Below are 26,121 nucleotides of genomic sequence, written 5' to 3' on the forward strand. Positions count from 1 at the left end.
GTGCTGCTGAGGGAACACAGAGAGCGCTGAGAAAAGCGCGATCTGTGTTCCCAATACATTATCGGTATATCGGCAAAATAGATGCCGATACCGATAACGTTCAAAATCCTCAATATCGGCCGATAATATCGGTAAAACCGATAATCGGTCGATCCCTACTTTCAATGATATTCTAATTTATTGAGATGCACCTGTATTCATCGATTTCTTAGTTATCTACTTGTTATTGACAATATAGTATTACAGTATTAAATCATGTTTTGTAGAGCAGTAAGGATCTGTTCACACCACATTTGCCGTGTACATAGGTGGTATACAGTACTGTGCAAATGTTTTAGGGAGACGTGGAAAAAGTTACAAAAAGTAAGAATAAAGTTAAAATAGTGAGAAAGTGTTTATAGTTCATTTTTAGCAATTAACAAAATGCAAAGTGAACAAACAAAAGAGAAATCTAAATCAAATTAGAGTTTGGTGTGACCACCATTTGCCTTCAAAACAGCACCATTTCTTCTAGGTACACTTGTAGACCGTTTTTGAAGGAACTGAGCAGGGAGGTTGTTCCAAATATCTTGGAGAACTAACCACAGTTCTGTGGATGTAGGCTTGCTCCAAGACAGACTTGATAATGTTCAAATCAGGGCTCTTTGTTCTTCTTTACACGGAAGATAGTTCTTAACCACTTCCAGACCGGGCCATTTACCCCTTTTCTGACCAAGCCTAATTTTGCAACTCTGACGTGTAACTTTATGTGGTAAGAACTTTGGAATGCTTTTACTTATCCAAGTCATTCTGAGATTGTTTTGTGACACATTGAACATCATGTTAATGGTAAATTTGAGTCAATAGGTTTTACTTTTATTTATAAAAAAAATCCAAAATTTACAGAACATTTGGAAAATTTACTATTTTCTAAATTTGAATCTCTCTGCTTTTAAGACAGATAGTGATACCCTATAAAATTTTACAAAAAAATTGTGCTTTCGGGATAACAGGAGAATATCACCTGTGGGGAATTACTCCAGTAGACAGGGGTGCGGGTGCAGTATAGAGGCCAGGTAATGAAGCAAAAGAGCGTTTATTTCACACTTGCTCAAACAGAAAAGCAGAACAGTCACTTGGTGTTAGTTCACACACAAAATAACAGAGAGCTTCACCTGGCTCCTTTACTGGAATGAGTCCTGTCCTGGCCGATCGCACAGCCACATAAATTTTTCTCACAGGATGCTGGGCGCTCTGTACACCTGTGTCGGGGTCCAGGCCTCAGCTCCACACACTGCAAAAAAACACCCAGACTCACAGTGATTTTCCTTCCTTCTCCTCCCAGCTGAGGTTGCTGCCTGGGAATTTAAATCCCAGCTCCAAAACCTGGTTCTGGAACGTGGGGAGTAGGCACCCGCCCAACTCTTTACCTACTCCCAGTAAAAGCTGGCCCAGATTGGCTTTACAGCCATACTAAGTATTAAAGGTGTCAACAACTTCTGCTGTTAACACACAAAATCCGGCTCTTACCTCCCCGAGCCCAGGAACCTCGGTGACACGTATCTGCCATCCATTACAGTACCCGGCACCTTACCACACAGCCTACAATTTTCTACCCATTTTCTCCTGAATACAGTAACACCCCATTTTTGGTCATAAACTGCTGTTTGCGGATACGCCAGGGCTCAGAAGGGAATTTGCTGAAACGTGGACTTTGCTGAAATGGTTTTTAATAGCCATAACTTTTTGAAATTTTTTGTTGACTTTGCTCTGTGAAGACTTGTTTTTTGCTGGCCAATCTGTAGTTTTTATTGGGCACCCTTTGAGTGCCATCTGGCTTTCTGATTGCTTTTTATCGAATTTTTTGGGAGGTGAGGTGGGCAAAAATTTAACCCCTTCCCGACCTTTGACGTACTGTTACGTCATGGGAATCACTGAGTTCCCGGAATTTGATGTAATAGTGCGTCATAGTGATCGCAGTCCGTGGTAGCCGGGCCCCTGCTGTATCCGCCGGCATCACTGTAAAAGCCGATACCGGCGGATTAACCCCTTCTATGCCGCTGACCGCGACATAGAAGAGGTTTGTGTCAGGTGAACGATCGCATCGAGTCCCCGCACTGCTGCGACACAAGGCAGCCCGATGCCGTGCAGAGGCTGCCCAATGCATTGCACGGCATCGGGAACTGCCTTCTACGGGTGCCGAGGAGATTCAGCCTCAGGCTGGGTCTCCTAGGCAACCTGTTAGTGTATGACTCGGTGTCATACACTAACACTCAATGCATTACAATACAGATGTATTGTAATGCATTGCAGAGGGGATCAGACCCCCAAAAGTGAATGTCATAAATAAAGTAAAGTAAAAAAAGGGTTTTTAATAAAATTCATAAAGTAATAAAGTAAAAAAACAAAAAAAAAACACCCCTTTCCCCTTATTTTATAATAAAAAACAGAAAAACAAACCAAAACCCACACAATAGGTATCGCCGCGTCCGTAATGACCGGCTCTATAAATATATCACATGATCCACCCTGTCCGATAATATTACATGACCTAACCACTCAGGTGAACACCGTAAAAACAAAAACAAAAAAACCTGTGTAAAAAAAAAAAGCCATTTTGGTCACATTACATCACAAAAATTGCAACAGCAAGTGATAAATCAGACCGTTACCTCATCCCGCAAAAAATGAGACCCTACCTAAGAGAATCGGTAAAAAAATACAAAAACTATGGCTCTCAGACTATGGAGACACTAAAATATGATTATTTTTTTTTACTTCAAAACTGCTATTATTGTGCTAAAGTAAAAAAAATTAAAAAGCATACATATTCGGTATCGCCACGTCCGGAACAAACAGCTCTATAAAAAATATCACATGACCTAACCACTCAGATGAACACCGTAAAAATTGCAACATCACAAAAATTGCAACAGCAAGTGATCAAAAAGGCGTATGCATCCCAAAATAGTATCAATCAGACCGACACCTCATCCCGCAAAAAATGAGACCCTACCTGAGAGAATCGGTCAAAAAATAAAAAAGCTATGGCTCTCAGACTATGAGACACTAAAATATCATTATTTCGGTTTCAAAAATGCTATTATTGTGTAAAACTTAAATAAATAAGAAAAAGTAGACATATTAGGTATTGCCACGTGCGTAACGGTCTGCTCTATAAAAAAGTCACATGACCTAATCCCCCAGGTAAACGCTGTAAAAATAAAAAATAAAAACGGTGCCAAAAGATACATTTTTTTTGTTACCTTGCCTCACAAAAAACTTAATATAGAGCAATAAAAAATCATATGTACCCCAAAATAGCACCAATAAAACTGGCACCTTATCCTGTAGTTTCCAAAATGTGGTTACTTTTTTGAGTTTCTACTATAGGGGTGCATCAGGGGGTTTCAAATGGGACATGGTGTCAAAAAAACAGTCCAGCAAAATCTGCCTTCCAAAAACCGTATGGCATTCCTTTCCTTCTGCGCCCTGCCGTGTGCCCGTACAGCAGTTTACGACCACATATGGGGTGTTTCTGTAAACTACAGAATCAGGGCCATAAATATTGAGTTTTGTTTGGCTGTTAACCCTTGCTTTGTAACTGGAAAAAAATTATTAACCACCTCCGGACCGCCTAACGCAGGATCGCGTTCCGGAGGTGGCAGCGATGGGCGAGATCGCGATGGGCGAGATTTCCTGTGAACGCGCGCACACAGGCGCGCGCGCTCACAGGAACGGAAGGTAAGAGAGTTGATCTCCAGCCTGCCAGCGGCGATCGTTCGCTGGCAGGCTGGAGATGTGTTTTTTTTAACCCCTAACAGGTATATTAGACGCTGTTTTGATAACAGCGTCTAATATACCTGCTACCTGGTCCTCTGGTGGTCCCATTTGTTTGGATCGACCACCAGAGGACACAGGTAGCTCAGTAAAGTCCCACCAAGCACCACTACACTACACTACACCCCCCCCCCCCGTCACTTATTAACCCCTTATTAGCCCCTGATCACCCCTGATCACCCCATATAGACTCCCTGATCACCCCCCTGTCATTGATCACCCCCCTGTCATTGATTACCCCCCTGTAAAGCTCCATTCAGATGTCCGCATGATTTTTACGGATCCACTGATAGATGGATCAGATCCGCAAAACGCATCCGGACGTCTGAATGAAGCCTTACAGGGGCGTGATCAATGACTGTGGTTATCACCCCATATAGACTCCCTGATCACCCCCCCTGTCATTGATTACACCCCTGTCATTGATCAACCCCCTGTAAAGCTCCATTCAGACGTCCGCATGATTTTTACGGATGCACTGATAGATGGATCTGATCCTCAAAACGCATCCGGACGTCTGAATGAAGCCTTACAGGGGCATGATCAATGACTGTGGTGATCACCCCATATAGACTCCCTGATCACCCCCCTGTAAAGCTCCATTCAGATGTCCGCATGATTTTTACGGATGCACTGATAGATGGATCCGATCCGCAAAACGCATCCGGACGTCTGAATGAAGCCTTACAGGGGCATGATCAATGACTGTGGTGATCACCCCATATAGACTCCCTGATCACCCCCCTGTCATTGATCACCCCCCTGTAAAGCTCCATTCAGATGTCCGCATGATTTTTACGGATGCACTGATAGATGGATCCGATCCGCAAAACGCATCCGGACGTCTGAATGAAGCCTTACAGGGGCATGATCAATGACTGTGGTGATCACCCCCCTGTCATTGATTACCCCCCTGTAAAGCTCCATTCAGATGTCCGCATGATTTTTACGGATGCACTGATAGATGGATCGGATCCGCAAAACGCATCCGGACGTCTGAATGAAGCCTTACAGGGGCGTGATCAATGACTGTGGTGATCACCCCATATAGACTCCCTGATCACCCCCCTGTCATTGATCAACCCCCCTGTCATTGATCAACCCCCCTGTCATTGATCACCCCCCCTGTCATTGATCACCCCCCTGTCATTGATCCCCCCCCCCCCCCCTCTGTAAGGCTCCATTCAGATATTTTTTTGGCCCAAGTTAGCAGAATTTTTTTTTTTTTTTCTTACAAAGTCTCATATTCCACTAACTTGTGTCAAAAAATAAAATCTCACATGAACTCACCATACCCCTCACGGAATCCAAATGCGTAAAATTTTTTAGACATTTATATTCCAGACTTCTTCTCACGCTTTAGGGCCCCTAGAATGCCAGGGCAGTATAAATACCCCACATGTGACCCCATTTCGGAAAGAAGACACCCCCAGGTATTCCGTGAGGGGCATATTGAGTCCATGAAAGATTGAATTTTTTGTCCCAAGTTAGCGGAACGGGAGACTTTGTGAGAAAAAAATTAAAAATATCAATTTCCGCTAACTTGTGCCAAAAAAAAAAAATTTCTATGAACTCGCCATGCCCCTCATTGAATACCTTGGGGTGTCTTCTTTCCAAAATGGGGTCACATGTGGGGTATTTATACTGCTCTGGCATTCTAGGGGCCCCAAAGCGTGAGAAGAAGTCTGGTATCCAAATGTCTAAAAATGCCCTCCTAAAAGGAATTTGGGCACCTTTGCGCATCTAGGCTGCAAAAAAGTGTCACACATCTGGTATCGCCGTACTCAGGAGAAGTTGGGGAATGTGTTTTGGGGTGTCATTTTACATATACCCATGCTGGGTGAGAGAAATATCTTGGTCAAATGCCAACTTTGTATAAAAAAATGGGAAAAGTTGTCTTTTGCCAAGATATTTCTCTCACCCAGCATGGGTATATGTAAAATGACACCCCAAAACACATTCCCCAACTTCTCCTGAATACGGCGATACCACATGTGTGACACTTTTTTGCAGCCTAGGTGGGCAAAGGGGCCCATATTCCAAAGAGCACCTTTAGGATTTCACAGGTCATTTACCTACTTACCACACATTAGGGCCCCTGGAAAATGCCAGGGCAGTATAACTACCCCACAAGTGACCCCATTTTGGAAAGAAGACACCCCAAGGTATTCCGTGAGGGGCATGGCGAGTTCCTAGAATTTTTTATTTTTTGTCACAAGTTAGTGGAAAATGCTTATTTTTTTTTTTTTTTTTTTTTTTTTTTTTTTTCATACAAAGTCTCATATTCCACTAACTTGTGACAAAAAATAAAAAGTTCCATGAACTCACTATGCCCATCAGCGAATACCTTGGGGTCTCTTCTTTCCAAAATGGGGTCACTTGTGGGGTAGTTATACTGCCCTGGCATTCTAGGGGCCCAAATGTGTGGTAAGGAGTTTGAAATCAAATTCTGTAAAAAATGACCTGTGAAATCCGAAAGGTGCTCTTTTGAATATGGGCCCCTTTGCCCACCTAGGCTGCAAAAAAGTGTCACACATCTGGTATCTCCGTAATCGGGAGAAGTTGGGGAATGTGTTTTGGGGTGTCATTTTACATATACCCATGCTGGGTGAGAGAAATATCTTGGCAAAAGACAACTTTTCCCATTTTTTTATACAAAGTTGGCATTTGACCAAGATATTTATCTCACCCAGCATGGGTATATGTAAAAAGACACCCCAAAACACATTCCTCAACTTCTCCTGAATACAGAGATACCAGATGTGTGACACTTTTTTGCAGCCTAGGTGGGCAAAGGGGCCCACATTCCAAAGAGCACCTTTCGGATTTCACAGGTCATTTACCTACTTACCACACATTTGGGCCCCTAGAATGCCAGGGCAGTATAACTACCCCACAAGTGACCCCATTTTGGAAAGAAGAGACCCCAAGGTATTCGCTGATGGGCATAGTGAGTTCATGGAAGTTTTTATTTTTTGTCACAAGTTTGTGGAATATGAGACTTTGTATGAAAAAAAAAAAAAAAAAAAAAAATCATCATTTTCCACTAACTTGTGACAAAAAATAAAAAATTCTAGGAACTCGCCATGCCCCTCACGGAATACCTTGGGGTGTCTTCTTTCCAAAATGGGGTCACTTGTGGGGTAGTTATACTGCCCTGGTATTCTAGGGGCCCAAATGTGTGGTAAGGAGTTTGAAATCAAATTCTGGAAAAAATGAGGAGTGAAATCCGAAAGGTGCTCTTTGGAATATGGGCCCCTTTGCCCACCTAGGCTGCAAAAAAGTGTCACACATCTGGTATCCCCGTACTCAGGAGAAGTTGAGGAATGTGTTTTGGGGTGTCTTTTTACATATACCCATGCTGGGTGAGATAAATATCTTGGTCAAATGACAACTTTGTATAAAAAAATGGGAAAAGTTGTCTTTTGCCAAGATATTTCTCTCACCCAGCATGGGTATATATAAAATGACACCCCAAAACACATTCCCCACCTTCTCCTGAGTACGGAGATACCAGATGTGTGACACTTTTTTGCAGCCTAGGTGGGCAAAGGGGCCCATATTCCAAAGAGCACCTTTCGGATTTCACAGGTCATTTTTTACAGAATTTGATTTCAAACTCCTTACCACACATTTGGGCCCCTAGAATGCCAGGGCAGTATAACTACCCCACAAGTGACCCCATTTTGGAAAGAAGAGACCCCAAGGTATTCGCTGATGGGCATAGTGAGTTCATAGAACTTTTTATTTTTTGTCACAAGTTAGTGGAATATGAGACTTTGTAAGAAAAAAAAAAAAAAAAAAAAAAAAAATCATAATTTTCCGCTAACTTGTGACAAAAAATAAAAAGTTCTATGAACTCACTATGCCCATCAGCGAATACCTTAGGGTGTGTACTTTCAGAAATGGGGTCATTTGTGGGGTGTTTGTACTGTCTGGGCATTGTAGAACCTCAGGAAACATGACAGGTGCTCAGAAAGTCAGAGCTGCTTCAAAAAGCGGAAATTCACATTTTTGTACCATAGTTTGTAAACGCTATAACTTTTACCCAAACCATTTTTTTTTTACCCAAACATTTTTTTTTTATCAAAGACATGTAGAACTATAAATTTAGAGCAAAATTTCTATATGGATGTCGTTTTTTTTGCAAAATTTTACTACTGAAAGTGAAAAATGTCATTTTTTTGCAAAAAAATCGTTAAATTTCGATTAATAACAAAAAAAGTAAAAATGTCAGCAGCAATGAAATACCACCAAATGAAAGCTCTATTAGTGAGAAGAAAAGGAGGTAAAATTCATTTGGGTGGTAAGTTGCATGACCGAGCAATAAACGGTGAAAGTAGTGTAGGTCAGAAGTGTAAAAAGTGGCCTGGTCTTTCAGGGTGTTTAAGCACTGGGGGCTGAGGGGGTTAAAAGGGAAAATCTGCCAAAAAAGTGAAATTTTGAAATTGTATCTCTATTTTCCATTAATTCTTGTGGAACACCTAAAGGGTTAACAAAGTTTATAAAATCAGTGAATACCTTGAGGGGTGTAGTTTCTAGAATGGGGTCATTTTTGGGTGGTTTCTATTATGTAAGCCTCGCAAAGTGACTTCAGACCTGAACTGGTCCTTGAAAAGTGGGTTTTTGAAAATTTCTGAAAAATTTCAAGATTTGCTTCTAAACTTCTAAGCCTTGTAACATCCCCAAAATGATCCAAGAAGTAGACAAGAAATGATCCATGAGTAGACATATGGGAAATGTAAAGTAATAACTATTTTTGTAGGTATTACTATGTATTATAGAAGTAGAGAAATTGAAACTTGGAAATTTTTATAAATAAAAATGATTTTTTTGACTTCATTTTACCAGTGTCATAAAGTACAATATGTGACGAAAAAACAGTCTCAGAATAGCCTGGATAAGTCAAAGCGTTTTAAAGTTATCACCACATAAAGTGACACATGTCAGATTTGCAAAAAATGGCCTGGGCAGGAAGGTGAAAACAGGCCCGGGGTTGAAGGGGTTAAATTCTGTCAGTGTTTTTTGTTTTTATGAGGTTCACAATGTTGTATATATGATAACGTTATTCTGCCGGTTGATACGCTTATGGCGATACCAAATTTGTATCTTTTTTTTTCTTCAAGTTTTACTACTTTTGCTTGATAAAATCACTTTTTATAAAAAATCTGTTATATTTTACATTGCCATATACTAACATCCATAACTTTTTTTATTTTTCTGCCAATGTAAATGTCTGAGGGCTTGCTATTTGCCAGACTGTACTTTTTATCAGTACCATTTTATCAAAGATTTTTTGATGACTTCATATAATGTTTTTTGGGAGGCGAGGTGACAGCTGCTTTGGCATAGTTTTTTTTTTTTTACAACATTCACCTGTTGGGGTAGATCATGTGATATTCTTAAAGAGCTGTTTTGGACGTGGCGATACCAAATATGTCTTTTTTTTTTTACCACAATAACATAAAAAAAAAAAAAATCATGATTTTGTGTTGCCATTTTCTTAGAGCCATATTTTTCGATGATGGTCTTGTCTGAGGGCTCATTTTTTGCAGGATGAGGAGACATTTTCATTGGTAACATTTTGAGGTACATATGACTTTTTGGTTGCATGATATTAGATTTTTGGGAGGTAACTGAAAAATAGCTGTTTTGGCATGATTTTAATTTTTTACACTGTTAACCTGATGGGGTAGATCATTGATATTTTTAAAGAGCTGCTTGTTACGGACGTGGCAATACCATATATGTCTATTTTTTTAAGAGCATTTTGGGGAAAAAAATATTTTGGTGTTGCCATTTTCTTTTTTGATGATGGTCTTGTGTAAGAGCTTGTTTTTTGGGGGATTAGGTGGTTTTCTTTGGTAACATTTTGGAGTACATACGACTTTTTGATTGCTTGATATTATTTTTTTTGGGAGGTGAGGTGACTGAAAAATAGCTGTTTTGGCATAATGTTTTATTTTTTTTATTTTTTTTACAGCATTCGCCTGCTGGGGTAGATCATGTGATATTTTTATAGAGCCGGTTGCAACAGGCATGCCGATACCAAATTTGTCTATTTTTTCTATTTTTAGAGAAAACTTTATTTTTTTAAATTATTTTTTACTTTTATTTTATACTTTGTGTCACCCATAAGGTCATACAAGACCTCTGGGGGACATTTAGCATCACGTTTTTTTTATGCTGATTTCTCTTGTATCTGGGGCTGGCATAGAAGCCCCATTTATAGGGGGAATACATCCCCCAGAGAGGAAGTCCAGAAGTATACTATGCTGTACAGCGTCACTGCAGGGCTGATCGAGGTCTCGGGAAGACCAGACAGCTTCTGCAGTCTCCTGGCCAGAACTGGATGCGTCATATCACTTCCTTAACTGAATACACAGTGCTCGTTCAGCGCTGTGTACACAGTGATCTAGAAGGCAGGGACAGAGAGGAATGGTCCCTGCCTTCTCTATGGGGTGCCCTGACAGGACGCCCCCCGTTTAGCATCTGCACAATTAGCGTGCAGCTGCGATCTCTGAATGGACTTTCTAAAATGTCCATCAGGAGATAAATCCCTACCCCCCCTCTTTCCCCTAGGATGTCTATGGGTGGTCGGGACCTGGTTAAATGATTTGGCCACTTCACAATATTTTTTGGTGACTGACTGTATTTCTGTCACTGCTCAAGTTGTCTTTATTAACATCCATCCATATTCTTTTTCCTGTGCAATTTTTGGGCTTGGTAGGTGCCCTTTTAAAAAGTGTTTTTGTAACTCTGGCCCCCATATATGACATCACAGAAAATGGCTGCATAGGCTTCCCTGGCTGGCTGGCAGTGTGCTCTTCTGTCTTATTTTCTACATCAAGTTTTCCTGTGTCTGCACAGTAGAAACAATGCCAGCCTTTATACAGCGGCCCAATCTAAGCTCTGCATTGGTCTCCCGTGCAGCATGAGAGCCACGCTCCTGCTCTAATGGCCCGTACTGGCAGAAGCGCCAATCCAATGGAGTAAGAAATAAGTACCACAACTCTATTTTTTTTATTCTCATCTTCAAAAATTCCACCATGCTGGCATAGAAAGCCAAAGGATATGAGTGTACAGTGTGAAGAAATTTAGTGCAGCGTTATGTCATATATAATAGAACTGGTTTAGGACTTTGCCAGCTTTGTGCTGCTAAACGTGAAAACATAATGATGTGATAATATACTGTAAGATTAGAAGATTAGAACCCAATTCTAATGCGCAAAGTTGTATTTCCCTCAAGGTAACAGTGCTGCGGACTCCATTACTGACCATTTTGAGAACACTGTGTGCTTTCTACCACCTATTGTGTTGAACTTTGAACTTCCTCCAAGTTATCCATCTACTGAACCCCCGAATTTCACATTAAGTTGCAAGTGGCTTTCACCAGCACAGGTTACTTTTCATCTATCATATTGATGGACGGGTTTCTGGAAATGTCATCTTCAGGAAAGTCAGATTACTATTGTCCTTTTAGGTGGGCTGATGCACAGGCAATTACTGGAAACAAACTGTTTGTTCCCATCATTCCCAATAATTACTTGTTCATCAAGCCAAGATGATAGCTTCTTTGTTTGCAGCAATCATTTCCTCTCATTCCCCTTTACATGGGATAGTTTTAGGGAACGAGCGTTCATATAAACTCTTGTTGCCAGTAATTGCCCTGATCCTCAGCTCATGCAAAATGACCTTTACTTTGGGTGGTTGTCATTGGGTAAGACAATGGAGGCTGAAATAGGGATCTGTATTAAAGGGAGTCTGTCAGCTGTTCGTACCATGCTAAACTGCTGCCAGCAGTAGGTAGGGGCTGGGGAGGGCAGTGCAAACATACCTTTTGTTGAGCTTTTCTTATCCGAGTACTTCACAGTGAAGCCCTGGGCTTTTTCTGGAGCAAAATCTGGCAGAAAAATATTATGTCCATTTGTCACTGAAAATACAGCAGAAAAATCTGCTGCAGTTTTGCCATGGTTCCATGTCAGAAAACTGCATCCAGAATTGAGTGAAAAACCACATGAATTACATGTGTTTTTTTGCTGTGGAAATGGCTTTGGATTTCACACTCTCTGTTGCACAGTATAAATTGACACGCTGCAGATTTCAAATCCACACCGCAGGTCAATGTACATTGCAGGTTCTTTTTTACACAGGGTGTGGATGAGACTTCTTAAATACTCATTCACTTTGCTGGTACTATACAAAACTGAAAATTGATTGCATGAAAATCCACAACGGCAAATCTGCAGGTATTCGGTCATATGTGGATATAACATAAAACTTAATTTTTACACTACTCCTGATGAGAAAATGTCCACAAAAGGTAGGTTTATCTTGCTATCCCCTGCCTGTTGCTGCCAGCAGTGTAGCATGGGCAGAACTGCTGACAGACTCTCTTTAAGTAGTTAATATATTTCAAAAACTGTGATTCTACACATCGTATATAAATAGGCCCCATAATTTTACACAAAAACGGAATTAAAAGCATGGGCTTGCAGCAGTCATACAGATTATTGTTAAAATGGGTTTAGGTGCACATACTTGTGTTATTAAGGGTTTGTCTGAGCAAAACTAGTTTAGAGTTATGAATCCCTCTTTGTACACAGCTTATATTTCGTAATATACTTTATCTGTGATGTCTGTATACCAAAATCCAAACTCCAATCACGTGACCTCTCCATTGGTCCACACAGCGGCTTCTGCCAACATCACGTCTCTTGCTGAGCTATTCTCCCTTCTGTTTCTGGGAAAGGGTCTGAGTGCATCAGCCCCTGATAGAATCCATCCACCAGTAATGGCAAATGTGCAGGCACATACAGCGCTGTAGATCCTTTGTTAAGAGTGCATGTGCCAGGACTGTTGGCTGGATTCTGTCACCATCTACGGACCCATGCAAATCAGTTAGAAGGTGACATCTTCAGAGTCTCTCCCTGTACCAGAAGAGAGAAAAGCGCAGCAATGTACATGACATCAGCAGAATTGCTGCTTGGACCAGTGGACAGGGTCATGTTATCAGAGTTTGGATCTTGCTATACATACATTGTAGGTAAATAATGTACGGTATATTAGAAAATGAAAGCTGTGTACAAAGTGGGATACATGACCCTAAATAAATTTTGCCATGACAATCCCTTTAAAGAATTTCAACCTCCATATTTATATATAGGGGAACTACAGCTCTGTAATAAGAAATGTAGACATTTTCACAGATTTGGTTATTTTTAGTTGACAGTTTTTAGTACACATAGGAGTAAATGTTTTCACTCAAGTCTTTTAAAGAAGCACTCTCACAATTTTTTTTATTCTATGACCTGTTAGAAAGTTACATAATGTAAATTGTAGTGAAAGTCATTTTCTTACTCGTGACTATATTTGTTAGGTATTCCCTCCCTTATGATCCTCAGCTGTGTAATGTGACCGGCAATCAGACTTTCCAAATAAGGGCTGTTTCACACGAGCGGATGCCGTGCGTGACATCCGCTCCGTGAATGACAGCCAAGACCCGATGCAGACTGCAGAAGCATGGAGCATTAACATGATTGATAATGCTCCGTGCCTCTCTGTGATCTCTTTACTACGAAATCACAGCGGGATAAAGTTGTCACTGTGATTTCGTAGTAAAGAGATCACAGAGAGGCACGGAGCATTATCAATCATGTTAATGCTCCGTGCTTCTGCAGTCTGCATCGGGTCTTGGCTGTCATTCACGGAGCGGATGTCACGCACGGCATCCGCTCGTGTGAAACAGCCCTAACACAGTATCTTATGTGTGGACTGCAAGACAGTTTCTCTATGTATTCCTATGGGAGCCTCAATGTCAGTCTCATAGGAATGAATAGAGAAGTAACTGACTTCCTATTCTGTGTCAGTTAGAGATCAGAGTGCTGGTCACATGACACAGCTGAGGATCAGAAGGTAGGTTATAACTCACAAATACTGTCATTGGTAAGAAGATTACCTTTACTACAGTTTACATCTTGTACATTTCTAATAGTTCAGAGAATAAAACATTTTGTGGGAGTGCTTCTTTAAGTATATTCAATCCCATGTATAGCTTATTTCTCATATGGTAGGTGTCCTGTTGGACTGAGAATCATAGCATTCTAACAGACTTATTTTTTATGATTTCAGCTGACTCTGTTATGCCAGCATTTAGATGACCTCTGGGAGGAGAACTGGGGATGTGTTGTCTTGTTTGCATGGATTCAGTTTCTGAAGGAGGAGACACTCGATTACTTGAATATAAAATCTCCACATGAGATTGATCTGTGTAGTGATGGTCTACAGAGTTGTATTCAATCTGAAAAGACCTGCGCTGATGGGGTCTTACTGGACAAGCGTGCCATACAAGACGTGCAGTCAGTGCTTGCCCTGGTGAAATACATCTTGGACTTCAATGAAGCTCAACAGAAGAAGGCTTTTGATAGCAAACCATTCTTGTGCAATATCTGTTTTATGGAGAAATTGGGCAGTGAGTGCACCCACTTTAAGGATTGCCAGCATGTGTACTGTAACAGTTGTCTCAAGGACTACTTTGAAATCCAGATTAAGGACGGACAAGTCCATGCACTAAACTGCCCTGAACCAAAGTGCACGTCTGTTGCAACACCTGCTCAGGTAAGTGAAAAATACAGAACAAGACACTTTTTCTTTAATTCTTTGTTTATACAAGCGACTCCTTTCATGTCCTCTATGTATGCCTACTAAAGTATACGTGTAGTATTCCCTAATAGTTGCGTGCACATATCTCTGTGCACAGCCACAATATGCTAACATGCAGGAGTGCCTACTCCCATTTTGTTTGGCAAAAAAGGAAAAAAGGAAAGTTTTATCCCTAAAAAAACATTTTATAAAATTAAAAGAAACTAAAACATATTTTTTACTAAATAAATATATTTTAAATACATATACTGTAAAATAACGCTCACATGTTGGTAACAACTTATACTGTACATTAAAAGCTATCATTTTGGGCTAAAAATAATTTTTTCAATTTATTAAAAATTTTCAGCAGGTTTTGTGATAAGTCTTTGCGTAGCTGTGAACATTTTACTTTCCTAAACTGTGATCTGAAGACTATGCAAAGTCCTAATCTCTGATCTCCTAAAAGAACTCAGAAACACTTATTTAAAACATATTGTTATTAGTTTGATAAAAGTTTAGCTATAAACTTAAAAAAGATAAGAGCTACACATGAGCTGTCAGAATACAGAGTTCAGAGTAATAAATGAGTAAAGTGCAACCATAAAAAATTCCCCCAAGGGTGTCCATAGGCTTCAAATATATACCCATAAAAATGGTCAAATTGTGTTGTTTTTATGAACCCCCCCCCGCTCCTATATTAAATTGATACAAATTAATTGCTGTGGACACATTTTTTTTGTATTTTTATTATTGCATTGCACTTATTTTGGGATATAAAAGTGTTTTTAGTCTCTTATTAAAACATTTCAACCCTTTGTCTTCTACTGCTTTGAAGTTTTACTTACTGTTTCTACTAAGGGCTGCAGATCTAACTGACAGCAGCTCTCTGACAGATTCAGTGAGAAGCACAAAAGACAGTATTCAGAATCAGTGAACCTGGAAGTCTGTAGAAAACAATTGGCTGAATGTTTTTATTTTTTTATTTTTTTTAATAAAGACCAATTATAAATATGCTTTTTAGACCAAACTAAGTGGGATGCAATCATAAAAGAATTTGCCCCAACTGTGTCCATAAAAGGTCCATAAAAGTGCTAATGTTTTGCCTATCCCAAAATAGTAAAAATGTACAACGTGTCCCACAACCATGGCCGGCGCCACACATAAGCAGAGTAGGCAACCGCGTAGAGCGCACTCTGCCTGGGGGCGCCGGCCACCGCCTGCGTCCCGCCCCCTACTTGTCATCCATCTGACATCATCTCATCTCCTTCTGTTCCTGTACTTGCCGGCCTGACGCGCTCCGATGAGTTCACTTCGTGCTCCGATGAGTTCACTTCGGGCAGAGAGAGCGGCACGCAGCTAGTGTATTTAAATCTCATTTAGGCTTTCTTTCAGAAAAGTTTTCTCCTGGGATTCGAACTCACGACCTTTACACATCAGAGGCAAGGCATTAACCCTCCTCAATACAGCCATGAAAGCTGTATTACCAGTTGCTTAAAATAAAAAATATATGACTTCTACTGTAGGTAACTTTGATCCCTAGTGTACATCCATACACATGTCAGCTGCCCCAAAACACCCAGCTCTGCTACATCCATATACAGTGTACTGGCGCAGCTGTCATGTGTATGGATGTACACTAAGTATCAAAGTTACCTACAGTACAAGTCTTATATATATATTTTTTTTAGGTAACTGGCTACACTGCTTTCATAGCTGTGTGGTTAAATGCCTTGCTTCTGATGTGAACGGTTGTGAGTTCGAGTCCCAGGCGAAACTTTTCTGAAAGTGTTTTTTTTTTTTTTTTAAATACCGGACTGTTACTTTACTGCCACGGGGGAGGGGGGGGGCTATTAGTGCCATGATACTGGCACATGGAGGGGAAATGAGAGAGGCACTTGATACTGGCACATTAGGGGGCAGGGGGAGAGGATGGCACTATGATATTAGCACATGGGGGGGCAAGAAATGGACATGAATCAGGAGGGGCAGAAATGTGAAGTGATGGGGGGGGGGCAAGAAATGGACATGAATCATGAGGGGCAGAAATGTGAAATGATGGGGGGGGGGGGCAAAATGTACATTTGCTTCTGTTGACAAAAATCCTTGCACCGGCCCTGACTTCGGGCGCGCAATCCCGCGAGACCAGTGACCTCCAGAGGTGGGTCTCGCGGGATCACGCGCCAAAGACACATGATCTTGGCAAGAGCCAAGGCAATGTGGACCTGGAGCACAGCGAGGAGAAGAACCTGGTGAGCACCCCTAGCAACCGCACTCTGACAACCTGCACTAGGGTGTCAGAGGCTGCAGGACAGTGACTGGCAGCAGGGTGGCACACACTTGTGTACAGGTGTCAGTGCACACCTGCTGCTTGAATAGGGGCCATAGATTCTGACTGGCACAGGGTGCCCAGCAGTGGCACATGGAGCCTAATAGGTGGCACAGACTGTCTAAAGGGCTATCAATGGTACAGGGTGCAGGACAGTGCCAGACTGGCAGAGGGCACAAGGCAGCATACTGTTTTATGTTGCCCTGGTGCCACAGGATTTCAGACAGTGGCTGAATGGCGCCTGGCAGTGAATAGGTGGCACTGCTTGTGTTTGGTGTGCCAACCTGCTGAACAGCGCAGAGTGATTGGCATCACTGGGATGGTACTAGGTGGCAGACAATGGCTGCATATTATATATACATGACCATAGTCAGACTGGCACAGGGTACGCGACCATAGTCAGACTGGCACAGGGTACACGACCATAGTTAAATGTTGCATGCAATAGGTGGCGGAAAAAGGGGTGTGGTCAATGGGAGGAGTCAAGGGGGCGCCAAAATTAGCTTTTGCCTAGGGTGGCAAAAATCCTTGCACCAGCCCTGCCCACAACATGGCTACATTCAGTAGTTTTACAATCTGGACACTGAAAACAAAAATCCAGTCTATTAGCAGTTATGGAAACAACATAGCTTGCTGTGCTACACTTTTTGCCTAGCTAGCATTCACTGTTATGGACTTACAGAAACAGCAGAGCACCAGCCACTCAACTGTTTATGTAATTCCGTCTACCCCAGGCCGGTGCTTAGTGTGGAATATTCCCATCTCAGTCAGAAAAGTCCAAGATGGGACAGCCCCTTTAAATTATGATGTAGGGAAATCTAAGAGCTTACTTGCCTCCTACAGCAGAGATCCCACTAGTTACTAAATCGATCGGAGGCAGGTGGGCACTTTGTACTGGCCGACCTGTGAACTGGAGTTTCAACCCCGATAAAGACCACTATATGTACTATGGTCTTATTTTGCTGGTCTCCATTGTTCTCCATTCTTCACAGTGTTAGAAACTAGCGCATGTGCTGTGCCATTCAGTGTAAGCTGCTGATGGATGGAGGTATGTTTTTGGCTATAGCCATGTGTGAGTACAGATAGTGAATTGTTCATGTGTATGTTTACTTGCAGGTAAAGGATCTTGTAGGGGAGCAGCTTTTCAGTCGCTATGATCGTCTCCTTTTAAAGTCAAGCTTGGATTTAATGGCCGATGTCGTTTACTGTCCACGTCCAAGCTGTCAGACACCAGTCATGCAGGAACCAGAGACTACGATGGGAATTTGCTCAGTCTGCCAATATGCATTTTGTATCCTTTGTAAAATGACCTTCCATGGAGTTTCCCCTTGCAAAGTAACTGCAGGTATATTCAGTAGTTTTTGTCTCTGTACTAACAAGTACAAGGGTAAATTCCATAATGTCGTTATATGTACTATATAGTGTATTATAGATTTAAATCTAATATATAAAGCTGAGTGTATATGTGTGTGTGTATGTCCACTAAAGGAATCCGCACCATCGCATTTACAATCACAAAATATGGCACACATGTACATTAGGTGTCCGGGAAGGTTTTAGACCGGGTCTCCGCTCTCTAGGACGTACAATTCCTGAGATATTCCCCAAAACTGCATTAGCCAATAGAAGCTTGGTCACATGACCCTTATCAGCCAATTGAAGCTCGCAGGCCAGTCTCCATACATACACAGTTTTACTACAGGTTTCCATAACAACCCAGCCATTTTTCTTCACTGCTGTAGGAGAGCTTTAAAGGAAATCTGTCACCAGGATAATAGCTATTGAAGTAAAGCCATGGCCTAATAGCACTTAGTACCTTATTTCAAGATGTGCCTTTGTTCCAGCAATAGATCTTTTTATCCTCTGAAAATCCGATTTATTTGGTATGCAAATGGACCAGTAAGGTGTCCTGAGGGGCTTCACTTTTTGCAGTAAGGAGCCCAGACACGCCTCCTGCCACAATGTGTCCACCCTCAAAAGACTTACTTAAAACTCCGCTCCCAGGTCCCACTAATCCACGCCCCTGAACTGGTTAGATCACGCCCCCTCCCACTCCTGAGCCGAAGGGGATTGAAAAAATGAAGGTAAAAAATCAACTTCTGCAGGCGTAGGAGGGAGGGTGACTTTCTCCCTGCAGCTCACACTCAGCACAGCGCTGCTGTCTTAGAGTGAGCTGTTAAAAGGGACATGCCCCCGATCCGGTTAGGCCACACACCCTCCCACTCCTCAGCCGACAGGGATTGAAAAAATGAAGTTAAAAATGTACTTTCAGCTGCAGAGGGGGGAGGGAGGGTGACTTTCTCTCTGCAGCTCACACTCAGGCAGCACAGTGCTGCTGTCTTAGAGTGAGCTGTTCAAAAGGACATGCCCCCGATCCAGTAAAGGCCACTGTTAAGGGGACGGGTCCCTGTGGAGGTCACTGTCAAGGCGGTGCTGTGCTAAGAAACTCACTGTTAAAGGGGAAGGCTGATGTAAAGGTCAATGTTAAGGGGGTGGGCTGCTGTGGAGGTCCAGTTTTAAGGGACCGGGCACTGTGGGGTGGGGGGCTGTGGAGGTCACTGTTAAGGGGTGTGGTGCTGTAGATGTCATTGGATAGTGTTAATATCTTTTAACAACACACACAACAACACACAAACATTAAATAAAATAGATTAAATATACCTGAGTGAAGCTGGGTCCTTCAGCTAGTATTTCATAAAAGGAATTCAGTCAGAAGGAGTCTGTCAGCAGTTTTTCTAAATTTCTGACTGCTCTGTCGGGTCTAATGGGAGCAGAACAAACATACCTTTTGTGGACAGGAGTAATGTGAATAGCAACTTTGATTCTGCTCCTGTAAGTGCTCAGGAGGCAAAGCTTCACAGTGACATGCTCTCTGCATTGAGGTGTTTCACTGTACTTCCCATCTGCTCTGAGTGACAACTAGAATTGTCTCCTGGTTGGAAACTACAACTGTCATTCAGAGAGGGGGTCTGTGAAACAGCTCAGTGCAGAGAGCACTTCACAGTGCTGCTCTCCCCAGCCACTGCCTAATGCTGGCAGCAGTTTAGCATGGTCAAAACTGCTGGCAGACTCCCTCTAAGAAGTGAATACATTTCAGGCTAAGTCTTGCTTCCACAAATCCCGTATAAATAGTCCCCATCATTTCAACAAAAAGTGAATTAAAATCATGGGCTTGCAGCACTTGTGCCATATAATGTTAAAATGGGTTTTGGTGCACATACTTGTTTGGCCAGAGACTGTCCAGAATCTGATGCACTGTTCTTGCCGTCCATTCATGTTAGTGGGTGGCTACTCTGCCTGAGCTTTCTGTCAGCACTGCACTACATGTGCTATGCTTGAACCTATTTGACCATTTTTCCTATCATTGCACCTCCCTCAGACAAGTTGTCCAGTGGGATGCCAGCCTGACCCAAAACCCCCTCTCTCCATTATAATTGTGTGTATTTTTTCTATTACAGAGGTGAGCAGGAACCTGTAATCGGTCTCGGCATCTCTGCTGCTAGTAAGTGAACAGCAACTTGGAAAGAAGAGAGATCCCTAGTGGCGAGCACTTTGGAACAATTTTTCATGTCCAAATGACACTGGTGTGGGCAACAGAACCTCTTTAAACGGTCTATAGTACAAGTAATTCAAGCCTATAATTTTATTTCAGTTTGTGTTGAAATGATAGGTACGCTTTAAGGGTATTGCTATACTCAGTTTTGTTTTATACTTTTTTTGACCAAAAAAATAAAGCCTGAGTTTTTGTGGCTTTTTTAGATGTTTCTCAGGTGTTTTTTGCCCGTTTAGTGTTTGAACACCTGTTGCTTTTTATGGCATTTTTTTGTATGCTTGATTTAGAGCTTGCTGCAATTTCAAAAAGCACCATTGACTCAAAAACGGACCTCAAAGCAAAAGGCAAAAAAAATGCCTTTGCAAAAGAAAATAAAAAAAATTGTGTGCGCTACACTTAATATTTTGCATAAACCGCAACATCTGGAACTGGTGTTTTTTGTCTAGAACTGTAAAAAAATCGCAGCCATAAAAATGCACCAAAAATGGAGAAATCCCTCAAAAAAGTGTGACAACAACGGAAACAGGATTTGTGGAGTGAAAGATTTTGGCCGGAAATGTTTTCATTTTATGAAATATTTCAATCTTAAGCATAAAGAAAATTGAATAGTCTATTGAGTGAATTAGTAATTGCTGGTAGTTATATTTTCTGTCTTATATGCGTCTCTCAGAAAAACTTGTCTTGTTGCGTGGAGAATATCTGGCTGCAGATGAAGAAGGCAAGAAATTCCTGGAGAAGAGATATGGAAAGAGAGTAATCCAAAAGGCTGTGGAAGAAATGGAGAGTATGGACTGGCTGGAGCAGAACTCCAAGTGCTGTCCTCGCTGTGGAACTCATATTCAGGTTATTGCTCATATGTTAAAGCATGTTCACAATAGTCAGTCCATTGTAGTGCATGTCATCTATGAAGCTACGTCCAGCAGAGCAGACTGGAATGGGCTGTCAAGTAACCATTGTCACCAATTATCACCAGCATTTTGGTTGCATAAGGCTGGGTTCACACTTGAGCGTTTTACAGCGCGTTCAAACGCGCTGTAAAACGCTCAACACATGAAAACCAATGCTTCCCTATGGCCCTGGTTCTCACTTGAGCGTTTTACAGCGCTGAAAAACGCGCTGTAAAACGCCCTACGCTCAAACAAGTACTTGAGCTTCTTTGGGGCGTTTTGACGCGCGTTTGTGGCCATAGGACATTGCAGTCAATCACACAAACGCGCGTCAAACGCGCGTTTACTATTGCAAAAAACGCTCGTCAAAAACGCGCGTTAAACGCGCATATCAAAGACGCTCAGGTCTGAACCCAGCCTAAGACAAAAGAGCAAAGTGATAATATACAGTGTTAGGATGACTTGGGTTGTCAGCAGTTCACAGAAATGAACAGATTTGATTTGCACACATTTAGTTGAATGCTAAACTCCCACTACCTTACCATCAAAACACAACTTCCCCAGATTTATGCAAATTTGTTAACCCTAACCATTTTCATGTGATCTCTGGATCATTAACCCCTTAAGGACACGGCCATATTTCACCTTAAATCTGACCAGTGTCACTTTAAGTGGTGCTAACTTTTAAACGCTTTTACTTATCCATGCCATTCTGAGGTTGTTTTTTCGTCACATATTGTACTTCATGACACTGGTAAAATGGAGTAAAAAAAATTCACTTTTATTTATTAAAAAAAACACCAAATGTGCCCAAAATTTGGAAGAATTTGGGAATTTCAAAGTTTCAATTTCTCTGCTTCTATAATACATAGTAATACCTACAAAAATAGTTATTACTTTACATTCCCCATATGTCTACTTCATGTTAGGATCATTTTGGGAATTACATTTTATTTTAGGGGGACGTTACAAGGCTTAGAAGTTTAGAAGTAAATATTGAAATTTCTCAGAAATGTTCAAAAACCAACTTTTTAAGGACCAGTTCAGGTCTGAAGTCACTTTGTGAGGCTTACATAATAGAAACCACCCAAAAATGACCCCATTCTAGAAACTACACCCCTCAAGGTATTCAAAACTGATTTTACAAACGTTGTTAACCCTTTAGGTGTTCCACAAGAATGAATGGAAAATAGATACAATTTCAAAATGTCACTTTCTTGGCAGATTTTCCATTTTAATAATTTTTTTCCAGTTATCAAGCAAGGGTTAATAGCCAAACCAAACTCAATATTTATGGCCCTGATTCTGTAGTTTACAAAAACAACCCATATGTGGTCGTAAACTACTGTATGGGCACACGGCAGGGCGCAGAAGGAAAGGAATGCCATACGGTTTTTGGAAGGCAGATTTTGCTGGACTGCTTTTTTTGACACCATGTCCCATTTGAAGCCCCCCTGATGCACCCCTAGAGTAGAAACTCCAAAAAAGTGACCCCATTTTAGAAACTACCGGATAGGGTGGAAGTTTTGTTGGTACTAGACTACTAGTTTAGGGTACATATGATTTTTGGTTGCTCTATATTACACTTTTTGTTATTTACAACATTCATCTGACAGGTTAGATCATGTGGTATTATTATAGAGCAGGTTGTCACGGACGCGGCGATACCATATATGTACACAATTTTTTTATTTATGTAAGTTTTACACAATGATTTCATTTTTGAAACAAAAAACAATCATATTTTAGTGTCTCCATAGTCTGAGAGCCATAGTTTTTTCAGTTTTTGGGCGATTATCTTAGGTAGGGTCTAATTTTTTGCGGGATAAGATGACTGTTTGATTGGCACTATTTTGGGGTGCATATGACTTTTTGATCGCTTGCTATAACACTTTTTGTGATGTAAGATGACAAAAAAATGGCTTTTTTTACATCGTTTTTTTTTTTTTTTTGGGCGATTGTCTTATGTAGGGGCTCATTTTTTGCGGGATTAGGTGACTGTTAGATTGGTACTATTTTGGTGGGCATAAGCCTTTTTGATCGCTTACTGTTGTACTTTTTGTGATATAAGGTGACAAAAAAAATTGTTTATTTAGCACCGTTTTTATTTTTTACGGTGTTCATCTGAGGGGATAGGTCATGTGATATGTTTATAGAGCCAGTCGATACGGACGCGGCGATACCTAATATGTCAACTTTCCCCCCCCCCCCCTATTTTTTTGCATTTTTTTTTAACTTTATTTGGGGACAATGACGTTTTTGTTTATTTTTAATTGAAACTTTTAATTTTTTGGGGGGAAAACTTTATTTTTCAACTTTTTTAACTTTATTTTTTGTCCCTTTTACAATGCATTCCAATACTTCTGTGAGTGGCGGTGATCGGAAATACACAGGGCGTACAGATACGTCCTGTGTCCATAAGTACCAGGACATCAGAGCGTACCTGTGGGGTTAAAGGTTGTCAGACAATGACCTATTGCAAAGCGCTTGGATTAAAGCTTCTGCCCCTGTCCTGCTGCTGTCACGGACAGCATACAGTGCAGTAATGCCGGCAAGGGACCAATCAGAGTGGCCCCTTGCCGGCAATCGATCCGATTGGTTAGTCTGCACAATCGGATCGCGGCAGTGAAAAAAATGCCGGTTTCAGGCTCTGATCTGCGCTCTGCAGATGAGAGCCTGAATTTAGGTAGTGTCTCTGTGGCCCCCGATCTGTGCCCCCTTCCTGTGCCCCCCCGATCTGTGCGCCCCCCCCCCTTTCCAGCGCTGCCCCCGGTCCCCCTGCTGTGTGTGATGGCGGCGGCCGACATCAGCAGCGAGTGTCAGCTTTATGCTGACACTCTGCTGTAACCCCATAGATGCCGCAGTTGCAGCATCCATGGGGTTAATAGAGGGAGGGAGCTCCCTCTCTCCACCATCGGGGCTGCTGCGCTGTGATGGAAGTGCCCGATGGTTGCCATGGCAACCGGACGCTTTGCAAAAGCGTCCGCTGTTGCCACCTACAGGGCATCTAATAATATTATACTTTGCGATGCAAGAGCATTGCAAAGTATAGTACAGCCATCAGCCCCACTGGATCTTCATGATCCAAGAGGGACTTGATAAAAAAAGAAAGTGAAAATAATAAAAATGAAAAATAAAAAAATAAATAAAAATGTAAATTTAAAAAAAAAAATGCCTTTTCCTATAAAAAAATGAAAAAATAAAATAAAATACACATCCGTAACGACCGTCTCTATAAATATATCACATGATAGACCCCGTCCGATAAACACCATAAAAAAAAAAAAAAAAAACGCCAAAAAAGCGATTTTTGTCACCTTACATCACAAAAAGTGCAACAGCAAGCGTTCAAAAAGGCTTATGACCCCCAAAATAGTACCAATCAAACGGTCACCTCATCCCGCAAAAAATGATACCCTATTTAAGACAATTCCCCAAAAAATATAAAAGCTATGGCTCTCAGACTATGGAGACACTAAAACATAATTTTTTTGGTTTCAGAAATGCTATTATTGTGTAAAACTTAAATAAATAAGAAAAAGTATACATATTAGGTATTGCCACATCCGTTACGATCTTCTCTATAAAACTATCACATGACCTAACTCCTCAGATGAACGCTGTAAAAAAAAAAATATGAAAACTGTTCCAAAACAGCCAATTTTTTTGGTTACCTTGCCCCATAAAATGTAATAATGAATGATCAAAAAATCCTATGTACCCAAAAATGGTACCAATTAAAACCTCAACACTTTCTGCAAAAAACGAGCCCCTGCACAAGACGATCGGCAGAAAAATAAAAAACATATGGCGTTCAGGAAACCAATCCAGCTGAATCTGCCTTCCAAAAACTGTATGGCATTCCTTTCCTTCTGCGCCCTGCCGTGTGCCCGTACAGCAGTTTACGACCACATGTGGGGTGTTTCTGTAAACTGCGGAATCAGGGTAATAAATATTGGCTGTTAACCCTCAATGTGTTAAAGAAAAAATATGTAATAAAATGGAAAATCTGCCAACGTCGTAAAAAAATAAAGTGACATTTCCAAAATGATGCCAACATAAAGTAGACATGTGGGGAATGTTAAGTAATAAATATTTTATTAGGTATCACTTTCTGTTTTAGGAGCAGAGAAATAGAAATTTGGAAAATTTTGAAATTTTCTGAATTTTGGGTACATTTTGGATTTTTTAATAAATAAAGGTGAAATACAGTACAGACCAAAAGTTTGGACACACCTTCTCATTCAAAGAGTTTTCTTTATTTTCATGACTATGAAGGCATCAAAACTATGAATTAACACACGTGGAATTATATACATAACAAACAAGTGTGAAACAACTGAAAATATGTCATATTCTAGGTTCTTCAAAGTAGCCACCTTTTGCTTTGATTACTGCTTTGCACACTCTTGGCATTCTCTTGATGAGCTTCAAGAGGTAGTCCCCTGAAATGGTCTTCCAACAGTCTTGAAGGAGTTCCCAGAGATGCTTAGCACTTGTTGGCCCTTTTGCCTTCACTCTGCGGTCCAGCTCACCCCAAACCATCTCGATTGGGTTCAGGTCCGGTGACTGTGGAGGCCAGGTCATCTGGCGCAGCACCCCATCACTCTCCTTCATGGTCAAATAGCCCTTACTTTCAAAGTTTTCCCAATTTTTCGGCTGACTGACTGACCTTCATTTCTTAAAGTAATGATGGCCACTCATTTCTCTTTACTTAGCTGCTTTTTTCTTGCCATAATACAAATTCTAACAGTCTATTCAGTAGGACTATCAGCTGTGTATCCACCTGACTTCTCCTCAACGCCACTGATGGTCCCAACCCCATTTATAAGGCAAGAAATCCCACTTATTAAACCTGACAGGGCGCACCTGTGAAGGGAAAACCATTTCAG

General features: G+C 41.3%; 1 protein-coding gene across 4 annotated transcripts in view; it reads left to right on the forward strand.

The window, feature by feature from the left end:
• The window catches only part of LOC120977767 (E3 ubiquitin-protein ligase RNF14-like), a 152,822-nt gene that overhangs the window by 53,514 nt on the left and 73,187 nt on the right, over positions 1–26,121 (forward strand). For all 4 annotated transcript variants that reach the window (XM_040405865.1, XM_040405888.1, XM_040405879.1 and 1 more), the window contains exons 4-7: positions 11,069–11,220; positions 13,951–14,436; positions 17,906–18,134; positions 21,013–21,185. In XM_040405865.1, the coding sequence (XP_040261799.1) occupies positions 11,069–11,220; positions 13,951–14,436; positions 17,906–18,134; positions 21,013–21,185 (1,040 nt within the window). The remainder of the gene's footprint in view (positions 1–11,068; positions 11,221–13,950; positions 14,437–17,905; positions 18,135–21,012; positions 21,186–26,121) is intronic.

Source organism: Bufo bufo, chromosome 1, assembly GCF_905171765.1.
Source record: "Bufo bufo chromosome 1, aBufBuf1.1, whole genome shotgun sequence".
Classification (NCBI taxonomy): domain Eukaryota; kingdom Metazoa; phylum Chordata; class Amphibia; order Anura; family Bufonidae; genus Bufo; species Bufo bufo.